Below are 22,171 nucleotides of genomic sequence, written 5' to 3' on the forward strand. Positions count from 1 at the left end.
TTCCCAACATGATCACTTGCTTCCTCAAAGCCTACAAGGAAGTGAGTCTCTTTGCAAGACAGGCATTATAATCTTATGGAACATCATCACAGATATGACATCCTTATCATCTTTGCCCTTGTATGGGTGGAAGCAAGTCACAGGTGCCACCCACTTGCAAGGAAAGGGACATCACAGAGGCATGAACATCAGGAGGCAGAGATGATGGGGGCAGCCATAGCGTCTGTCTGCCTCACTAACTTTCTGCTAATAATTTACAGCGCACATAGAGTTTCTGTAAAAATGTACTACCTAAAAAATATTTCAAAACAACGGAGAAAAAGATTACTTATAAAGACTAAGAGGCATTAATTTCTCTACAAAAAGAATTTCTTAAGTTAGGCTCTGATTGTTTCCTAAAGTTGAAATGTGTTCAATACAGCTAATAGCAAAGATAGGACCAATTATTTTTTTTTCAAAAAGACCCTTGAATCCTTATCTCAAATAGGTGAGGGGTCATCAAGGATTAAAGAGCATGGAAATACATACTTATTGTCTCTGAGGGCCCTGTCTAGAAAATGATGCCTCTTGTCCAGCTCATTAGGTCCTCCTGGGGGTTGCCCTTCCCAGAAAAACCAAGTTTCCTCTGGAGCCTGTCCTTTGCCTGGGGCTATGTTGCTGTGATGGAAGAAGACCTCAGCCAGAAAGTGGAGACATTAGATTCTGGCTTAGAAAAAACTGTTTCTGTAGCATCAAGCAAGAAATCTAACCTCTCTGGTTTTCGATTTTTGTATATTTGAAGTAGGAATAAAAGCGATACTGGCATCAGTTGATTCTTTAGAAGTAGATGGATGAGATACATCAGTCTACACCCATCTGGCTTTCTAGAAGTTCATGGTATGGAGTCTGGCCATATGGGCTTTCTTTTTTTTTTTTTTTTTTTTTTGTGGTACGCGGGGCTCTCACTGTTGTTCCCTCTCCCATTGCGGAGCACAGGCTCCGGACATGCAGGCTCAGCGGCCATGGCTCACAGGCCCAGCCGCTCTGCGGCATGTGGGATCTTCCCGGACTGAGGCACGAACCCATGTCCCCTGCATCAGCAGGCGGACTCTCAACCACTGTGCCACCAGGGAAGCCCCATATGGGCTTTCTTAACTCTCACTTCTAAGTGGTTCACTTCTAAGACCTACCTCTGGGTCTCAGGAGGGTTTTTCCCACAAATGTCCTGCTGACACTGCTACTTGGCTCAGGCTCTCATGTGGTTTAGTAAACACTCCCCAGAATGTCAACCCAGATCACAAGGACCCACCCTTTCTTGGTATCCCTTAAGTAACATAGCGGACCCCTAGCCAACTGCCTGGACCAGGGGCAGGCCCCCAACCCAGCTAGGCCAATCAGTTTCTCGTCTTTAGGAATCTGGAAGTGGGACTCCAAGAGCAACTGTCAGAAAGACATCCTCACCCTTAGCAACTAGCATACTTATTCCTCATCTCACTGGGTTCCTCAGAAGAGGGGACTTAAGCATCAGGAAGGAAGTTGGACTGATGGCTTCAAGCTTCTTCCCAGGTCTGTCAATCACTTATTTACTCATTCTTTAATTTGTTCCAGAAGTATTCATTGGTCTATGATTTGTAGGAATTTTATAATTTTTCATTTAGTCTTTACAACAACATTACATCCATTTGGCTTGCTAGAAGTTCAGTAGCCGTAAGTCAGGAGGCAGGTGTATATTATCACCTACATTCTATAGATGTAGAAACTAAGGCTCAAAAAGGTGAACTCACTTGTCCACAGTCTCTGCTGTGAAGGGGAAAGCAGGAGTCTAAGTGAGGTCTGATTGCAGAGCTCTTGCATTTTCCTCCTGGAGCCTGGGAGCACCTGTTCTCCCATCCCACAGAACTGAGGTTGCTCTGGGGAACGGATGTACGGTGATCACGGTGGTGGCCACATGAGAGAAGGGAGGGAGGTCTCCATCCTTCTCAGACGATACTGAGGACAGTGCAGTATCCAGATGCAGACACAAGGTGGCAGAGAACCATAGGACACACAGGTCCCCTGGCCTGGGCTGGGCATGGGTCTTGCTTCTTGCTTCCTGCATTCTCTTAAACTAAGAAAGGATATGTACTGCCACAAACCCTTTATTCTTTTTTTTTTTTTTTTTTTTTTGCAGTACGCGGGCCTCTCACTGTTGTGGCCTCTCCCGTTGTGGAGCACAGGCTCCGGACGCGCAGGCTCAGTGGCCATGGCTCACGGGCCCAGCCGCTCCGCGGCATATGGGATCCTCCTGGACTGGGGCACGAACCCATATCCCCTGCATCGGCAGGCAGACTCTCAACCACTGCGCCACCAGGGAGGCCCAGCCTTTATTCTTTTACATTAGGAAAAGAATATGTACAACTATTAAATAAATACCCAAACTATAAATATTTCATAATTCACTACAGGAATTAGAGGGAGAACTGAAGAATCAAAAACAAATGTGGAGAGAAAAAAATGAGAGTAGTGACATGTGTGAACACTGTAGGAGGTCAAGATTCAATTAAATTTGCTTTTTTAAAAAAAGAGTATTGTCATTTAGATGAAACACTGCAAGAGTTTATCATTAAACAGTATTTCAATTCCCACTTAGTTTTTGAAAGAAATTAGACCTGTTTAAATTCTCTGTTCCTTATTTTTACTGGAGTGAAAAATATCTTTCTAATTGTAGAACAGGAAAGGTATATAACCTCATTTTATAGGAAAGAACTTTACTTTGATGATGTTTTATTCTAATTTTATAGTATTTTAGAATGTTAGTACAAAGACAAAATTTTGTTGTGTTTCTACAACTACAGGCAACAATAGGCTCATCTCTTGATATTGCACACAGAGTGAATGAGGTTAAAGCAAGAGCTAGATCTAGTTTAGTTGGTCCAGAGAGCCCTCTTTGGGCCCTCACCTTACTCGGCATGAAGTATGGTATGTCTGGTAACCTACAAGACAAAACAATTTTGCCTTTCTCATGCTTTCAAAGCATGAACCACAATGAAGTCTGAAGCATTCTACTTGGTGTGCTAACATTACTGGTCATTTAAGCTTCATTAGTGAAAAGAAACCCTCAGCAGAGCAAAAGGCAAACTTCTGGTCTAGTGAGCATGGAGGGACTGAAGCTGTCAGCCACAGAATGGAGAGAAGAGGGACTGGGAAAGTGAAACACCTTCCTGCCCCGTAACTCGGAACCAGCGAGGGAGGCCGATGTTTGCCTGTGTTGAATCCCTTAACTAAGCTGGATTAAGTCTCCACATTGACCATTTTCCTTCCCTCCAGATGAATAGATATATTAGGAGTGTATGGTCCTGCCGTGGACAACACCACACATTATAACCCTTGTTGGGGCCATGCTTCTGTGCATCACGCAGACACATTTCCTTGAAACAGAGACCAGCGTTTGATGTTCAGAAGTGAGAGAACTCAAGGAGCCTCAGCTCTTTGTTGAACACACTGGGGAGAGGTTATGATTAAGAAAGTAGATGGCATGAGGGCTTAAGTTTAGGAACCCCTGTGGCAGTTTGGTTTGGCTCAGTTGGAGGGTGTGGGGGGCATGTGATGGGGCTGAACCCAAATTACTGAGGAACTTTCATCAAGCCAGAAATGCAGGAAGTGAGGGATCCATCCAGTGGCTTTAAACAGGGAATAATAGGACCACACAGCAGAGGGACAAGGCTGGCGGTGGGCAGACCTATTCAGACACCCTCGCGGCAAGCCAGGAGTGCTGGTGGTGCCCTGAACTAAGGGACTAGGGGTGGGAGAAGGGGAGGGACACAGAGCTGTGAGCAAGGTAGGACGGGTGGGCTTGGTGACCACCTAGCTAATGGGGTTTGATGAGGTGAAGCATGTGATGTGCTCAGCACAGTACCAGGCTCACAGGAGAGAGCTGACAGACATCAGCTGCTGTTGATGGAAGCACAGGTGAGGGATCTGTTTCGGGGAGGGGAGTGTGAAATACACGGGAATGAGCCCTGAACATTCTACAGGGCAGCCCGGAGGAGTGATGGAGTCAGTGAGTCCAACACTGAGAGAAGCACTGGAGTGAATGAAGCCCCGGTGCTGCCTCACAGCAGATCCTAATTCCCTCGCCCTCACACCCAACAAAGACAGGTTGCAGATTCCTCAGAAAAACCTTCTTGCTCTTCTCCATCAGGGCAGCCTGCCTGGGTTCAGTGCTGCAGTGGCCAATCCAATCTGAACATGGACATCCACAGCTTGATCCGTTCCCACCCACCCAGCTGTTGTCCATGCTCCTGGGGTAACTCTGAAGATGTTGTTTCTGTGTGAGTGCCTGTGTGCTCTGGGAGTGAAACCTGGAATGATGAAAAACCACCTGGTCTCAAGAAAAAAATTCCCTTACCTTTAGCAAAACAGCTAACGCTTCTAGAGCACCTGTGCAAGTTTACAAAATGCTTTCACAAGCATGATCTCATACGACTTCCTCGTCATTTGCTGTTCCAAGTAGAAGAGGCTCGGACAAAGCAGCTGTGGGTTCTCTTTGGCTTTTGTTCTCAAGGTTTCTCTCCTCCTGGTCAACGGGTCACATGACCTGACTGTAACTAGGGCAGGAGGGGTGGGTGCTTGTGTGACTTTTCTGGGGTCTGCCCATTTCTGGCAGGGGGCTGTAGCCTGCAGGTTTTGCTGGTTTCCTACTGCCATGGATTCCTTCTTGCTCCAGCTCTGGACAGGGTCTTCGGCTTCATTAGAACTCAAGGGTGCCCATCTGTGAAGACTTCTGGGCAAGAGGGGGATCACAGGAGTTATTTACAGAGCCGGGGTTGGAAGGTGTTTTATTGAGCTCCAGAGAACAGTTCTGGAGCTGTAGTCTCCAATCTGGGCCAAGAAAAACAGTTCCCCCTCCTTGACTGTATCACCTGACTTCTGATATACAAGAAGGTGGTTAAAATTGGCGGGTGGGTAAGGTTGAAGAGAAAATGTTCAAAATGGCCAGACATAAAATAGCAGTGCCTTCGTGCCCTTCCTTGCTGTTTAGCAATTTGTAGCTTCCCCAAAGGAAATGGCAGAAGCCAGCAACTGGTTGCCTTGGGAGGGCACCTGGATGGAGTCTTACCAAAGCTACAGCCCCACGTGCTGTGGCGGGTAAGTTCTGTTCTTGTTGGCCCATCGGCTGAAGTCCTTCCACTTCTTGGATGAAACCACAACCTAGAGAACTTCGACAGCCACACTGCAAAGACACAGAGTCCCTTGGGGCTCAGACTTTCTAATAATACATCTTCTCGGCAGTGCCTGGAAATTAAGCATCCTTGTTTGTTTTACTGGAGACAGCAGGACTCCCTCCAATTTTCCCCTCCTTAGGATGGGAGTGATTTCTTCATCACTTGCTTTTCCAAGTATAACAGGCTTGGAGAAAGCAGCTATAGATTCTCTTTGGTTTTCTTTCTAGAATTTTCCATCTTCCTAGTCAATGAGTCACATGACATAAATATACCTGGGCAGGGTTGTCAGGTACTTGTGTGACTCTTCTGGGGTCTGCAGATTACTGGCCTGACCCTAACTCTAGTGGTGGTGGTAGGCTGGAGAGTGACACTCAGAGGCACATGGAAAACTAACTGCACTCTCAGTAGCCAGGGCATCCCCAGAATCAGACTTCTGTGCCTTTAAATAAGCAGAGTCTAGGATGTTTTAGGAAACCAATTCTGGGCCTGAAGGATTTTCATTTGCTCTGTAGTTCCTAGATCATCCTGGTCAGGGAAAGAGACTCTGTCCCATGAGACCCAGGCAGAGTTTGGAGCCATGGACATTGTGTAAAAGGCAGGTGTAACTCAACTTGCAGTCTTTTCTCTCGGATAAACTTTCTTACTGAATTAATCTCAGATAAAGGGCACCTTGACTGGTTTCTTCTCTGGAATCGAGTCTCTAACACTAGAAATATAATCCCACTGGGATATGTGGCTTCGGTGAAGACTGCTTTTCTCTCTACAAGGGGGGCAGTGTGGTACATTGATTAAGTGCAGGGACTCTGGAGCTGCCCTGGTTCCTGGCCTGGCTTTGTCACTTAATAGCTGTGTGACATTGGGCAAGTTCCTTAATCTCTATATGCTGTTTCCTCATCTGTAAAGAGCGTAAAGTAATGTTGTACAACTACCTCTCAGGTCTACGGTGGGGAGAAAATGAGTTAACATGCATAAAGCAGTCAGAACAGTGCCTGGTATGCAGTTAAGTGGTATCTAAGGGTTTGTTGTTATTTTTCACTATTTGAAACCAGAGCAGAATGTGAAGTAAAAGGGTGTCAAGCTCAGTAGCTTGGAGTAGTGATAAACAGTCTTGGCCTGGGAGACAGAAGACCCGGTCTCCCTGATCAGGCTTCCCACTAAGTAATGGGGTAACCCTGAGCCACTCAGAGCTTCAGTTCCTCCACTGAAAATGAGATGCTAACAACCCAAGTGTCCATCAACAGATGAATGAATAAATAAAATATCACATACACATACAATGGACCATTATTCAGCCATAAACAGGAATGAAGTTCTAACACAGGCTACAACATGGATGAACCTTGAAGACATTATGTTAAGTGAAATGTACCACACACAAGAAGACAAATATTCCATGATTTCACTAATATGAGATATCTAGAAAGGCAAATTCAGAGACAGAAAGTAGAACTGAGGCAACCAGGGGAAGGGTGAGTAGGAAATGAGTAGTTGTTTCTCAATGGTTACAGTTTTTGTTTCGGGTGATGAAACATTTTAGTAATGGATGATGGGGCTGATTATTCAACATCATGAGTGAACTTAATGCCACTGAATCGTACACTTAAAAATAGTTAAATGGCAAACTTCATGTTATGTGTATTTTACCACAATAAAAAAAATCAAGTATAATGAGGAGAAGTCAAGAGAGGGAGAAATAAGCTGACTTTGAAGGAGTCAGACACGTGCTATTAAACTTTGAAACTTTTATAGTCCATGAGGCTATAAATATGGGTTACCAGGAAAAAAATAAGGTGGTGATGACATCAGTCCAGGCTTCCACCTACAGCCTGCTATGAGGTAAACATCCCTTTTTCTCTAGCACTTTCATGCCCTTTGTTTCCTTCATGATACAGCTCTGGACAAATCTTCCCAGGCTTCCTACCTCCCCTTGGCTCTACTTTCTCAAGTGCCTGTTGCACCATAACTTGCTTGTGTTTTACTTGTCACCTATGTTATTATCTCCTCGATGACGAAGGACTGTGCCCTCTCCAGCTTTTGTGCTACCCCCTCCCTACCCCCAAGTCCCTGACTCAGAATGAGTCAAAATGGGTGTTTGAGGATGATTCCTCCCAGCGTTCCTTGCCATGAGGAACCACAACTATGGAGGACCTGGTTGCACCATGTTTGCAAACTTTGTAAACTTCTACTCTACCAACTAACAAATACATCTTACCTTGTGACCCAGCACACACACACACACACACACACACACACACACACACAAATACATATGTAAAGTTCATGAAATAATAGTTACCATTACTATACGTGGTACAACCTGAGATTTCTGATTTGACTTTAAGAAGTGCTTGTAGGGGCTTCCCTGGTGGCGCAGTGGTTGAGAGTCCGCCTGCCAATGCAGGGGACACGGGTTCAAGCCCTGGTCTGGGAAGATCCCACATGCCACGGAGCAACTGGGCCCGTGAGCCACAATTACTGAGCCTGCGCGTCTGGAGCCTGTGCTCCGCAGCAAGAGAGGCCGCGATAGTGAGAGGCCCGCGCACCGCGATGAGGGGTGGCCCCCACTTGCCGCAACTAGAGAAAGCCCTTGCACAGAAACGAAGACCCAACACAGCCATAAATAAATAAATAAATAAATAAATAATTTTTTTAAAAAAAGTGCTTGTAGTTACATTGATTTTGGAATCCATGACTTGCTTGAAAAACATTATTAGGAGACTGTCTCCTGCTTGGGTGTGTCCAGCACTGGCCTCTAGGGGGAGCCGATAGGCCAGGTTGTTCGGAGGAAGTGGAGGAAGCAGTCTCAGCCTTGGCGGGGACCTCAGGATGCCTACATGAGCTCTCATACCCCTTAACAAGCCCCCTCAAAGAAGGACCAGCAGTGCTCATTCGGGCTTTATTTAGTTGAACAAACACCTGTTTTGTTGATTTAATTGAATGAACTTCTCCCTCTCTCCTGGGGGTGCCGTTTAAACGTGTGGTGTGCTGGTTTTTGGAGTTTTGGCTTAGCACTCAGACGCCCTTCCTCCTGGGGCAGCACAGAGCTCCTCCCTTCCCTTTCTGCACAACTGCCCTTCAGATGTGTCACCGACCGCCTCGTGTGAACGCCTTGTAGAATCTGTCACACTGGGCAGGTTCGAAACTGTACCACTGTACTCTGTGCCAGGCACCCTCCTCTCAGCCTCAGCAAACAAGACTGGTTCTGCTTGCCATTTTGGTTGTGAGGAAAGTGGGGTCCCTAGAAGGGAAGTAGCAGAAACGGCACACCCTGGCCCTGGTGATCCTGGAACCCACGCACAGAGAAAAATCTCCACGGCATGTGAAGCCAGCTGCGGTGAGGACAGCCGGCCTGGCCTGGGCTCCCTCCCTGATGCAGGTGCGAGAAGACGTCCACCTCAGCTCCAGCACAGCTCCTGTGTCTGACTGAAGCCATGGGCCAACAGGTGTTTCAGCCTTCCTCCGGGAGCAGTCAAGTGTGAGAAGCATTGTTATGGTGATGACTGCAGTCTGCTCCACCTTTCCAGTGGGACCAGGAATGAATGCCTCAGTATTTTGAGTAGATTCAGTAGACAGCTTATATCCAGAGCAAGCCAGAGGGTTAAAATACCGTTAAGCAATGAGGAGTTTCCATCACTTCATTAGCAAGAGGTAAAGCTCTGGTCTCTGCCAACGGCCTCACTCCCAACCTCAACATTTACACCCCCGGCATGGCACGACCCACATCCATGCTCCACGTGACATGTTAGGCTGGGATCAGCTATCAAGGGGTAAGGGCCATGCCTTTTAGTAAGTGCCCAGAGACTGAGCGGGACTTACTTGGCTAAGACTGCCTCAGAGCAATCCCATGGACAAGAATTCAAAAATGATTATGGAGCCTTTTCCCTGTTGGCCACAGGAAGTAGCCAAGGCCTGTGGTGAAAATAAAGCTTGCCAGCTAAGCGCTTAAAGGGACTCCAACATGACTCACGCTAGTCACCTCTCTGATTGTCCCAGGAGGAAGCCAGAGGCTGTGGGGATCAAACTCCCCGTCCTGCTTTCTGGTGTCGGCTCCCCGGTAAGAACAGACTGGAGATAACTAGTTGCTCCCTCAATTGTGCCTCACCCTGATCCTTCTCAAAAATACTTACAACTGGGGCTTCCCTGGTGGCACAGTGGTTGAGTCCACCTGCCGATGCAGGGGACACGGGTTTGTGCCCTGGTCCGGGAAGATCCCACATGCCGCGGAGCGGCTGGGCCCGTGAGCCACGGCCACTGAGCCTGCGCGTCCGGAGCCTGTGCTCCGCAATAGGAGAGGCTACAACAGTGAGAGGCCCGTGTACAGCAAAAACAGAAAAACAAAAAAACTTACAACTAGCTCCCAAGACTCTTATATGGCAACACTCTTCTCTTCCAGCTGCTTTTAGGCCACCCCCTCCCCCCGAGCATGATTTCCAACAAGCTACCGTTATCTGTCCACGGCTGAAGTTCACAGTCACTGGATGCTCTGTGGCAAATAACTCTAGTTTGGCGCTCTCCTGTGGCGACCATCATGAGAGTGATAATGGTATGCTGAGGACTTACATGAGGCCTCAAGAGAAGACCTGATTGACTATCTCCACCCTTTACCGCAGGTATTTAAAAGGAGGGTAATGGAAGTACATCTCTTAAGCAACCCCCAAATCCTGGCCAGAACTATTACTGGGGGAGGATCTCACTGTGAAAGATTGATTGCATTTTATGGCTCCAAATCCTTTACTTCTGTCGACAGCCAAACACTCACTGACATGTGGCTTTTCGGTTCATCTCACAGAAGAGGCAGGACTTGTTTCCCGATCCCCTTGAATCTGGGCTGGCCCTGTGACTTTCTTGGCCTGAAAAAATGCCATGGAAATGATGACGTGCCAGTTCTGAGCCTAAGCCTCAAGGAGCCTTGTCCACGTGTTCTTCTTGCATCTTCGTTGCAGCCATGAGAACAAGCTTGGGCTATCCAGCTGGAAGATCAGAGGCCTGTGGAACAGACTTGAATTGCCTCAGCTGCCTGGCCAAAGCCAGTCTTGATCAGCTGACAGCAGTGAGTGAGCCTGGCCAAGGTCGACAGAACCATCTGCCTGGATATGTGAGCAGTAACTGCTTCTTGTTGTATGCCACTGAGGCTCTGAGAGCTGTGTGTTACACAGCATTATAGTTGCCATAAATAACTGACACAACAACTTAGGAATGAGAGAATGATGCACCCCTTGAAGAATTATTAGAAGCAACTTTCACCTTCAAATAAAATGAGTTCCTGTAGATTGCTTCTTCACTTGCACTGATTACCCCACGGTGAATATCCTTCACTGGTCTCCAACTCTAGATGCATTTAAATCTTGGTAGAAGCCAGAGAATGAGCACGAGAAGTAAAAAGTCATTCTTCATTAGGCATCAAATGAACAGAGGTGGAGTAGCAAAGACAAGAAAAGTGACACCTATCTACATTTCCATAGACTTTGGATAATATGGGACTTCCCTACCCAGATGGGGTGGGATGTTTGTAGCAGTTAGTATTTCTTATTTTGGCATCTACATGTAGAGGTCAGCATATGTACAGATCATTGAAAAGTAATCTTTGTAAGACTTATTGGTGGGTAGTGGCAGTGCCTGTGAAGGAAGGCCACAGGGGCCCATCGGACCAGGAACGAACCTGAAGGATCTCCCTGCCTAAAGGCACTTAGTGCATGTCCATAGCTCCGGGGTCAGAGACTGAATTGAGATGAGTAAGAAGACGGAGGAGAAATCAGTGTTTCATGGGAAAGGGGGCAGCTTGTTTATATCCTCCCCCATCTATAAATTAATCTCTGAGAGACAAGACTCACTTTCAGAAAGTACACTTGCTGTCACTGATTGATGGCAGGCCTTGAATGACCAAAGAATATTAATGAAGTTCCTCCGTAAGCCTCGCTCAGTCATTGTCAGAATATATGACCAGGGGAAGGGTAAGCTGTGACAAAGCGAGAGAGGGGCATGGACATATATACACTACCAAACGTAAAACAGATAGCTAGTGGGAAGCAGCAGCATAGCACACGGAGGTCAGCTCGGTGCTTTGTGACCACCTAGAGGGGTGGGATAGGGAGGGTGGGAGGGAGGGAGACGCAAGAGGGAAGAGATATGGGGACATATGTATATGTATAACTGATTCACTTTGTTATAAAGCAGAAACTAACACACCATTGTAAAGCAATTATACTCCAATAAAGATGTAAAAAAAAAAAAAAAGAACATATGACCAAATGTATAACCAAATAGTCAGAAGTTTGGTGTCTATCTTAAGAGCCCTGCTATATGTTCTAGTCTGTGTAATATTTTAAAAGGTAGAACAGAGTACTTCTATTTATCTTCATGTGTCAGAGTTTCGGGACCCCCATCTCAGGAGGCCAATAATCCTGCAATTGCTAGAGCACAGCAGACTTGGATTCATTCATTTGCTTTGCCAGATTCTTATCTGTGCTTCTGATCCACACTGAAATTAGAGAAGCTAAGCACTGCCACTGCCTCTCAGACCTTGGCATGAGTGTCTAGATGACCACTGTCCTGGCTCTGTAAAGGGAAACCATTGTATGCCTCTGCCTGATGGCAGAAGAACACAGAGCTGGAATTCAGAGGCAGCAGCTGAGAGATGGCGACACAGCACACCCGCTCCTCCATGCCTCACTGGGGTTTTGGGAGGAGGCCGTGATTTTTCAAGGAGCATTCATGAGGGAGTGAGCCAACACAAAGAGACACTCAGTGGCCTTAACATAAATAAAGATTTCTTTCTAAGCGTAATGTGTGGGTCATTTTTTCTTACAAGACTGCTGTGATTCAAGTGAAGTCCTCTGACCAAATTCTAAAACCCAATTCTGGATGAATACAGGATTTATAAACACTTGATATTATTATACAAGCTGTAGAAAGAAAGAGTTGCCACTAGACAATAACAGCTTTGCAAAATTCAGTTTTTAAATTGGGGAGCAAAAGTTCCACAGGGAGCAGCCTAACTGTAAGGCTTAGTCACTGGAAACTGCAAACAAACAAACAAAGAAAACCCCACAAAGATTAAAGAGTTACAGACACTTAGGAGTCGCATCAGCAGGTCCTTGTGGTTGAGATAAGGGGAAGTCCACCTATAATACTCCTTGCCTTGAGCAGTGGTTCTCAAAAGCATGGTCTCCAGGCCAGCACCAACAGCATCACCTGGGAACTTGCTGGAAACGCCAATTCATGGACCTCTTCCAAGATATACTGCATCAGAAACTCTCGGTAGGGCCCAGCAATGTGTCGTCACCATCCATCCTGGGGATTCTGATGCATGCTCAATTTTGAGAACTACAAGTTTATAAGATGCAATCTGCCTTTCAAGATACATAGGAAAGGGCTTTCCTTCCCGAAGAGATTTAGTCCTTAGTACCCAAAGGCATCTGTGCAGTGGATTACCTTCTCTCCTGCGCATCTAGGATGGTACTGGTACTTATCATTCTTGGGAAAACTAAGAAAGAGCCATTCAAATAGCTTCCTGTGTTCTGGGATTGATTCTGCAATGACAGTAACCTTGTTGTCGACACATCAGCTACTAAGCCCTTTGGTTACAGCAGCACCACTTCCTGGAACCAATTTCTATATCAATAAAGAAAATCTAGGGCTTCCCTGGTGGCTCAGTGGTTGAGAGTCCGCCTGCCGATGCAGGGGACACGGGTTTGTGCCCCGGTCTGGGAAGATCCCACATGCCGCGGAGCAGCTGGGCCCGTGAGCCACAACTACTGAGCCTGAGCGTCTGGAGCCTGTGCTCCGCAACAGGAGAGGCCGCGACAGTGAGAGGCCTGCGCACCGCGATGACGAGTGGCCCCCGCTCGCCGCAACTAGAGAAAGCCCTCGCACAGAAACGAAGACCCAATGCAGCCAAATAAATAAATAAATTAATTAATTAAATTAAAAAAAAAGAAGTGGATGGGCAGTACCCAGAAAAACACCTGGAGGATCTGAAAACAACCTGAATGACTCCTATTCCAGGTTATGCTTGGGCCACAATACTCGTCGTGTGCAAAGCTGTGTATTTACATTAAAGAACTGGCAGGGCCGAGAGTTCTCGGTCTTACATTCACTCTTTGTTCCTACTGACCTTCAGATCAACAAAATTGACACCTTTTCCACACACGTTTTCATTTTTTTAAATGAAAAAATATTGAAGTTAAAATACCCACAGGGAAGTGCACAGATCATGAGTATACAGCCTGATGAATGATCATAACAGGGCAGCTACATCAAGGCTAGGAGAGGGATTGCTGTCAGGGGTGCCCAGCCCCACTCAGGTTCCCTCCCAGGCATCTCCTTCCCTGTTCCTAATGGGAAGCCCCCCCTGACTTCCAACACTCATTCATTTCACACTCACTCATTCAACTAGGATTTATCAGCCAGGGACTGGAACTTCTCAGCCCTGGCAGGTGTTACAAACCCAAGCACGAACGCTGATCTTACTAAGCTTCCTGTCAGAGGGCTGGCTTTTCTGGGGAGTGACATCTTTCAGACAGGGTTTGGTGGGGTGCATCAGGGGGTGAACTCTCTGAACTCTCAGGGACTCACTCTAATTAATGAGTATTGTCTTTATTATCTGTTTATTTGAGCACATTCAGTATTTCATAACAGAACAGACGGAATCAGGGCCGGAATCTCTGCTGCCTGACACATGAAAAATAAGTAGCCCGCCCTGCTGGCATGGGGTTCCCGACAGCCACCCTTTCCAGCATTGAGCTGCCTGATACCACTGGGCAAAGCAGCTCCTGCCCACCTGCAGTTTAGGTGTTTTCTCTTCTTCCCCATCATGCAGCCTCACCCTTCCAAGTAGCTCTAGGGCTGGGCTAACTGGATCTTTCTGGGTTAGGGAATGGGGAACAAGTGTGAAACTTATTTTGTCCAAGATACAAGATTGCCATTTGGTCTTAGGAATATTTCTTATGCAGCTTCCACTATCTGAAAATTAGGGAGATTTTTTCCATTCCCTGGCCTGTGAAATCATCAAAGGTCTTAATGGAGAGGCAGTGGGCCAGCTGGTTTCCTAAATGCCAGCTCTTCCCCCAAATGTCCTCAAAATCCTCAAAATCAGACATATCTGTACAAGCATGCACCCGTAAAACATGGCACTTTGCTTTCCAGCTTCTCTACAAAAGCCAGAATTTGGGCCCCCAGGTATCTCAGGGACACCAATACAAGTGCTGACTAACCCCATCTTTCACCCTTAAAGAGCTGATGTGACCTCCCAACTCCTCCCCATAGGAAAGAGCCATGATTCTGTGGGGGAGGGAGGGCAAGTGTGTGTAAGCTCAGGAACACTGTGACCAGCGGTTCAGCGACATCCCTTGGTGGTGATCGTCTTTAACAAAATGTACTTTAAATATATTTTTATGATCAGTTGGCTTCTAAATTACAGCCATGCTGAGTAAGTACAGAGTAAACATATGATTACTAATTTCCTTATGGCAGAAAGTAGCACCAAATAGTCTCTGGCTAAGGCCCAGGGCTCAAAAAGAATTGTGCTTTCAGTAAAAAACAGAAAATGGTCCTTATTCCAAAACCAAAGCAACAGGCCATGACCTTCTCCTTCCTGTGCAGCAGTAGTCTTGCTTCACGAGGAAGTGGGGAAGGAAAAGATTAACTTAGGAAAACACTCCAAGAACCGGCTGCCTGCTGAACTGCTGTCGCTCACGTACCGAGCCGCCCGCTCCTCCTTCTGTCCCGGAAACACAGAAAATGGATCCAGGGCAGCCCTGACTCCCGGCCTTCTGGAAATGACCACTCCAGGAGATGCAGAAACGTCACTGAACATGGAAAAATGCCGCACAAAGACTATACACACGCAAAGACAAATGATTAAGTGTCATGTTTCCTGTTTCGTCATAGCTCTCCCCACCCCACCTAACTTGTTTGGAAAAGAACATAGGAATGGCATCTCGTAATTCAGGAATAATGACATTCTCTGTGTGGACCAAAGGCCACATGAAGAAACACCCGGGATGCTTGTTAACAATGCAGATTCCCAGACCTTAAGAATCAGCTGTGACAAAGCGAGAGAATGGCATGGACATATATACACTACCAAACGTAAAATAGATAGCTAGCGGGAAGCAGCCGCATAGCACAGGGAGATCAGCTCGGTGCTTTGTGACCACGTAGAGGGGTGGGATAGGGAGGGTGGGAGGGAGACGCAAGAGGGAGGGGATATGGGGATATATGTACACGTATAGCTGCTTCACTTTGTTATAAAGCAGAAACTAACACACCATTGTAAAGCAATTATACTCCAATACAGATGTAAAGAAAAAAAAAAAATCAGAATCCTCAGGGTGGGGCTGAGAATTTGCATTTTCAGCAGCTCCCTCACAAAATTCTTACCCATGCTGTGAAGAGGATGGCTCACACAAAAGCCTCACAAAAACAAAACTCTCTCTACTTGCAGCAGGCTCCGAGCACCCCAAAAGGACTCATTAGAAATGTTATTTCCTTTGAGGGAAAAAAATAGCAGTTTTCTTACCTGATTCTATCTGCAAGGGCTGTTACATATCTGCAGTATTTCAGTATTACACAAGTCTGGGATAACATTGTTCTCATTAGCGTATTGGCAGCTTACAGGTAAGGACCCAACACTTCAGGTATTTGGGGGACTACTGCCAAGAGCAAGGCCTCCTCCCCCAGGGTAAATACAGGATTTAGTCCATTTAGTCATAATGATGGCAGGACAAGCGGTCAGTTTTACTTTCTTTAACACTAAAGTCTCAAGGTTCCCACTGCTCTATTCCTTTTGTCTAGGGGAGGATTCTGGCCTTCAGCTTCCAAATTTCCAGGGCAAGGGTGTCTGGGAAATTGGCTCTCGGTCACTTAAGGGTTTAGCCTTCTCTTCACTTAAGCTGGAAAATAAACTCAGGAGTCTCCAGCCCGATGCCGGCCTCACTTGGGGACCTTGCCCAAGCCTCCTACCACAAATCCCTTTAAGGACCTGTGCCTCCATAAATCACAGCTGTCCCGATGGGGAGAGTCAGACTGGTTTTTATAGTGTGCCAAGATCCCAAGGTAAAAAGCATTCTAAGTGCGCAGAGTTAGCAGAGCAAACAAGGCACAAGCCAGCATGTGCTATCCAGAAGTTAGCTCCTTAAATTCCTCATTCCACAATACAACAAGCACTCATTTTCTTTTGCAAAACTTAGCACAAGAAATCCGAAATGCACCACGCAGATGTAGGAATTCATTTCCTCATGCATGGATGATATGAATGCCTTCTTTTCTCAAATGGAACAAAGAAAATTCCCAGGACTGCACACCACCTGAGATACAGCCCTCCTTTCTCAAAAGGCGTGCATGTCGTTAAGGGGCAGAAAACTCACAGCCCCGCTTTTCTTCAAACACAAACTCTTCTGCTTTAACTTACTGTGCTATTCCAGGTCTGAAGGACCTTGGGTTTGCATAGCTATCTGGACTGAAATTTAGCCCAGATCCCAGAACTAGCAGATCTGCTCTGGGAGGGAAAGAGACACTCATGACTCCAGGTAGCTGTGACCTCACTTTGATGGGTCATGAAGGAGGATGGCCCCTCTGCCCCAGAGGCCCTGGAACCGTACTGGGAGAGCATCTGTTACCACCCAAGGTTGGCCCGAACTGCCAGCACTCTTTTCACAGTTCCAAGTTCTCTAAAGACGCAAACCTCTGAGCCCATGAAACAGGAGTTCCTGAGCCAGCACTGTGATGACACACCTGTTGGAAAAATCTATTCTCTGGCCTCTTTCTCAAACTCAATAATGAGTGACTAAATGAAAGAAGGAAGGAGAGGAAGAAAGGAAAGAGAGGCTTAAGAAAAACCTCAGTGATATTTCTCCAATGCACCTGGCTCTCACAAACGGCCCGGGTTAAAGTTCACCACCGCAACTGTGCCATAACACCTGGTTTGCATTTTGGCTGCCATGCTTCTTCATTTTAAATGAGAAGGCATCAATCCCCTTTACTTTTTAAAAAGGACTTGAAAACAGGTGCTGTTGGGCCAACAGCACGCTGAAATAAAAAAAGTCTCTCCGGGAGTGGGGTGGGATAAACGGGAGATTGGGATTGACACGTATACACTACTATGTATAAACTAGATAACTAATGAGAACCTACTGTATAGCACAGGGAACTCCACTTAATGCCCTGTGGTGACCTAAATGGGAAGGAAATATAAAAAAGAGGGGATATCTGTATACATATAACTGATTCACTTTGCTGTACAGCAGAAACTAACACAATACTATAAAGCAACTATACTCCAATAAAAATTAATTTAAAAAAAAGTCTGTCTGGCTTCATCTTTCCTTTCTCATCACTTCAGGTTTCAACCAGTCATCCAGCAGCTGCCCCCAACTTAGAGTCAAGGGCCAGTGCTTCTGCACCTGAGAAGAGTTAGCTCAGAAGTTAACTTGGAGGTTACCTGTCTGATGAACTGTTTGCCTAATTAGGTCTTAAATTTCAGACTCATGACGTGCAACCCGAGTAATGAGCAGAGCTGGAAACGGAGTAGTTCTCTCAGAAGACGCCTCCTCTTGTCGGAGCCCTGGACCAGTGGACTGGGCACTCACCCTACCCACGCACTCCATCCATCAGCTTTTGCTGTCACTGCTGTAAGTCAATAGGATCGGGGCAGACGGCTGTCAGAGATGAAGCAGGGACAAGCAAAAGAGCTTAATGAAATTTTATTTTGAAAATATGGCAAGAGTCTAAGGCACTTCAAACATTTAAATACATATGAGACCAAAGCAAATGTGACATGGGATAAAGGAATCCATAAATATGTGGAGAACTATACTATGCTTCTCTAGAGGCAAATATATAGCCAATTTCTCTAACACAATTCAACTTTTATCATTAGATACAGAGTTGTGCACTTATTAATAAAAATATGGTAATGTTACATGTCGTTCTTCACGTCTTTAATTACTATGGAATATAAAAGTTGAAAATACTGCATCAATTTTATATAGATACCCTTTACATAAAACGTCGTGTAATGCATCCATCTAGATAAAACCAACTGAAAAGACTTCCTTTTGTTAGGTTTTAAACTTTTTGAGAGTTTCAACTTTTATTTTTAAACCAGAAACCAGCCTAGGCCCAATTCACCGATGATCAAAGTCATCTCAACTTCCTTACTTTAAAATAATAAAGACAAAAGAAAAATCAACAAAACCATCCTGGAATGGAATTTTCAAAGAGCTTTCCAATGGTTCCATGTTTAGTAAATATAAATACTTGTGGGAAAGTTTAAAAACACCATGCCAGTGAGAACCTGATACTTCTCAGCACTGGTAGGGGGTGGAGAGAAGGAACACAAGTTGCCCACTCAGATCAGGTTACTATTTCCTACAACTGTACATAACGGAGCAGAGAGAGACTCAACAGCAAGCGTGCCCTACACAGACGGAAGATGGCCAGAAGGGATGCGTGTGTGCCTGGCCAGCAATCTCCTGCTGGCTCAGCTTCCACTGTGGCAGCTCCAGCCTTCAGCCCTTGGCTTTATGCGTTCTGTTTGCTGGTGAGCTCAGGCACAAAATACATTCAGTATCTGTCAGCCCAACAGGAACAATTAGCAGCTTAGTGGTGGCATGTAAGTGGACGGTATTTGCACATAATCAATCAAATGAACCTCGGTGGGTGGGACCAGGAGATGTCTTCCTTCCAAGCCTAGGGGTGCCCTAGAGACCAGGAAAGGAAAAAAACTGGGGGTTAATTAGTGACCTCAGGTAGATGTGTCCTCTGTGACACAGGACTCTGTCAGCCACAGTTGAGCACCACCTATAAGCCAGAGCGAGGAGAGCTGGAACACAGCACACAGTCCACTAGCGGGCGCAGCTCTGGGGCCAGTGGGCTCGGCAGTGCCACGTCCAGCTGTCCTGGGAAGTCAACTTCCCTCTCAGAGTGAGCTCTGGGACCGCAGGCTGCAGCTCCCTGTCTGCTTTAAGAAAAATGCCAGGATGGTGATATGTTATTTATGGGCTCAAGGTGTGCCATTTGGATAATTCTGTCCAGAATAAACTCTTCCTGTGAGGGTGTGAGGACAAGCAGGCATCCAGCCTCTGCTGTGCTAACCATTAGCACTCCTGGCCTTCTGGGTGGGGCAAAATGATGAATTCTTAAGTGCTGGACTAAAACCTTGATTTTCAGAATCATTATAAAACCTGTATCTCCTGTCAACTCCCCAAGGAAGGGGGCCCACTAGTCTGGTGGCTTTTAGCCTGTTTACAAATGCCAAGTGCACAACACTGACCGGAGACTGGGCTTTCGCGAAGTTGACGTGGGCATACAGCAGAACGGCGATGTCCTTGTGTCCTGCCTCCAGGGCTATTGAGAGCGCGGTGCTGCCATCCTTAAGAGGAGATGAAAAGAACAAGCTAGGTTGGATTTCTCAAACTTCCAGGTAGCCCAAAAGGTAACAACACAAAACTCTTTCAATTAGATAAGGTTCACCAATCTAGCCATTTGTTCAGTCTTTTAGGAAACTTTTCTGGACCTCTAGGTGCTAGCCCTGAAGGTTACAAGGATGACAGAGGCACAGCCCCTACCCTGCCCTCAGACAAGAATCACCCCATTATTGACTTTGTTGTTGCTTCATGGTACTTAGTGTGTAGGTCTGCACACCATGGAGACTCAACAAAAGCAGGCTGCCCACCAGCAGGGGGCAGAAGGTGAAGGTAGGGGGTAGAAACATAATGTAGTTTTTTTTTTTTCCCTTACAATTACAAACGAGCGGTCAAGTAGCGTGGTGTCTGTTTTGATGCCCTGCAATCTGCCAAGGATCTCTTAACTTTCCTCTTGGGGACGGAGCTGATCCTACAGCCCTAACCACCTCTGTAGAATGCCCCGAGTCACATCTACATGTAAGCACCACATCCTGCTGCCTTGCAGAAATGTATCTTATGGAAATACGAGGGGAAACACTAAATATGGGAAAGAAAAATGTTCAGTTAAATGTTTGCTTTCCATTAAGATGCAGGAACTCAGATGGATATAAAGATGCATCAAGACAAAAATAGCATTCTGGACATCAACTCTACCTCAATCAAAAGTAGTAACAATAGGGGGCTTCCCTGGTGGCACAGTGGTTGGGAGTCCACCTGCCAATGCAGGGGACGCGGGTTCGTGCCCCAGTCTGGGAAGATCCCACATGCCGTGGAGCGGCTGGGCCCGTGAGCCATGGCCGCTGAGCCTGCGCGTTCGGAACCTGTGCTCCGCAGCGGGAGAGGCCACAACAGTGAGAGGCCCGCGTACCGCAAAAAAAAAAAAAAAAAAAAAAAAAAAGTAGTAACAATAAAAAGACAAAAAACAGCACAACTTATTTTCTGTCTAGTCTTGGAATAAAGATGCCCTTCTGGTCACCAGCAGCAGGAAACAATTTGTGTGTGGTTTGAACCTTATGGTCCTCCCTCCCACTCTGAATTCTGGGAGTTAACTTTTCTTCTGGAGGCCAGCTGGATGCCCTCCCGTTCCTTTAAGGATAAGGAAGTAGACAACGGGCAGAGGGAACCAGGATTTCTGCAAGTTACTGTGGCGCAATGGCCTCTTATTATTAGATCTACCAGCTGTTCTTTGCTAAGAGCAGAAGTAAAAGCAAACAAACAAAAACAAGGCACACGAAACATAGACTGTTCTTAAGGAAAGAGAAGTTGGAAACTGGCCCTCGGCTGCAGTGGAAGTAAAGGGAATCTGGTGCAACCGCAGCTCACGTGCTCCTGGGGGAGGTCACTGCAACTGCAGAAACCAGTCAGTCCTTCCTGCCAGTAAATACCTGCACTGATTCGCTCTTCCTGTTGGCGTGGGCCCACGAGGATCTCAAGTTTAGTGCAAAGGGGAATGTTTTCCCTCTAGGCTTTTTAGTGTTTGGGGCTGATGGAAGCTCTGGTCCAAACCTGTGCTCCACAGAGATAAACTTTCAAAAACAGAAGCAACCCAGCCAGACCTCTGGGACCTTTGGACCTTTGAACCATGTCGCCACCTAAATGTTAGCTCCTGTGCTGTGACTTATTGGTACTCCTCCCCTTTGGTTTGGAGACATCCAGAGCAGCAGGTTTCCTTGGAATGTTTTCCAGTCAAGGGGTTATCTGGGAATGGGACAGCTTGGGAACGGGGAGAGGAAAGAGATGAGAGTGACGATGATGGGAACAGCCCGAGTGGGAGTGCGAAGATGTGCTGAAAAGAAGCCAAGATGGTCCGGATCCCCTAGCTGACAAAATGTCACCGATTATTTACTCTGATGGGCCCTGGTGAAGGGTTTCCAAGTGGACCAGGGGCCTGGTCCTCTCTTCGTAGTGTATCCATTTGTTGCCTACACTGCCTGCTACATTTGATTCTGTATTGTACATCTGTTTATTCCACTTCAGTATACTGGTTCTCGTACATGCCCATCACCTTCTTCCTTTTATAAATGTTTGGGGTGAGGCCTATTTATCTTTCTGCCTTTGGCTTTAGTTAATGGGAATATTAGTTTGCAAACAGTAAATGCTACCATGCTGGGCCGTGAAGGGAAGTGGCCTGGATGGCAACACAAATCCCTGAGGAGAATAAAGGAGGATTTGTTCTCTCCCCTGGTCAAGCAGCACTCACAGAACCAACGCCCCACCCCGCAACTGTGTCCAGGCCAGGGGCCTGCAGGACCATTGGAGGCAGCTTACATTGTCCTCCAGGTGGCCATTGCAGCCTGGCTGGGCCAGGAGCAGGTTGACGATCTCCACGTGCCCGTGCTCGCTGGCACACATCAGGGCGGTGGAGCCCTCGTCGTCCTGGATGTTGACGTCAGCCCCACAGGCCAGCAGGCCCTTCACCATGTCTATCCGCCCATGACTGACAGCCAGCATGAGGGCTGTCTGTCCTGCCTGTGGGAAGAAATGACAGCGGACTTCAGAAGCACATGCTGGGCTGGCAGTGTGTGACCTGCAGTGGGGCTGTGCTGGGGGAAGGGGAGGAGGGAGAGTGATGACAGGGGGAAA

General features: G+C 46.7%; 1 protein-coding gene across 3 annotated transcripts in view; it reads right to left on the reverse strand.

Moving 5' to 3' along the window:
* Positions 1-16,992: 16,992 nt before the first annotated feature.
* KANK1 (KN motif and ankyrin repeat domains 1) overlaps positions 16,993-22,171 on the reverse strand; it is a 192,312-nt gene continuing 187,133 nt past the window's right edge. For 2 of the 3 annotated variants that reach the window (XM_081236685.1, XM_081236683.1), the window contains 3 exons: positions 21,857-22,057; positions 19,456-19,554; positions 17,877-18,883 (listed from right to left, as the gene is read on the reverse strand). In XM_081236685.1, the coding sequence (XP_081092811.1) occupies positions 18,821-18,883; positions 19,456-19,554; positions 21,857-22,057 (363 nt within the window). In that variant the 3' untranslated portion in view covers positions 17,877-18,820. Of the gene's footprint in view, positions 17,840-17,876; positions 18,884-19,455; positions 19,555-21,856; positions 22,058-22,171 lie in introns of those variants that run through there. The other variant, XM_081236684.1, reaches the window with a different exon arrangement.

This window comes from Mesoplodon bidens (assembly GCF_964165515.1).
Source record: "Mesoplodon bidens genome assembly, chromosome: 6".
Lineage (NCBI taxonomy): Eukaryota > Metazoa > Chordata > Mammalia > Artiodactyla > Ziphiidae > Mesoplodon > Mesoplodon bidens.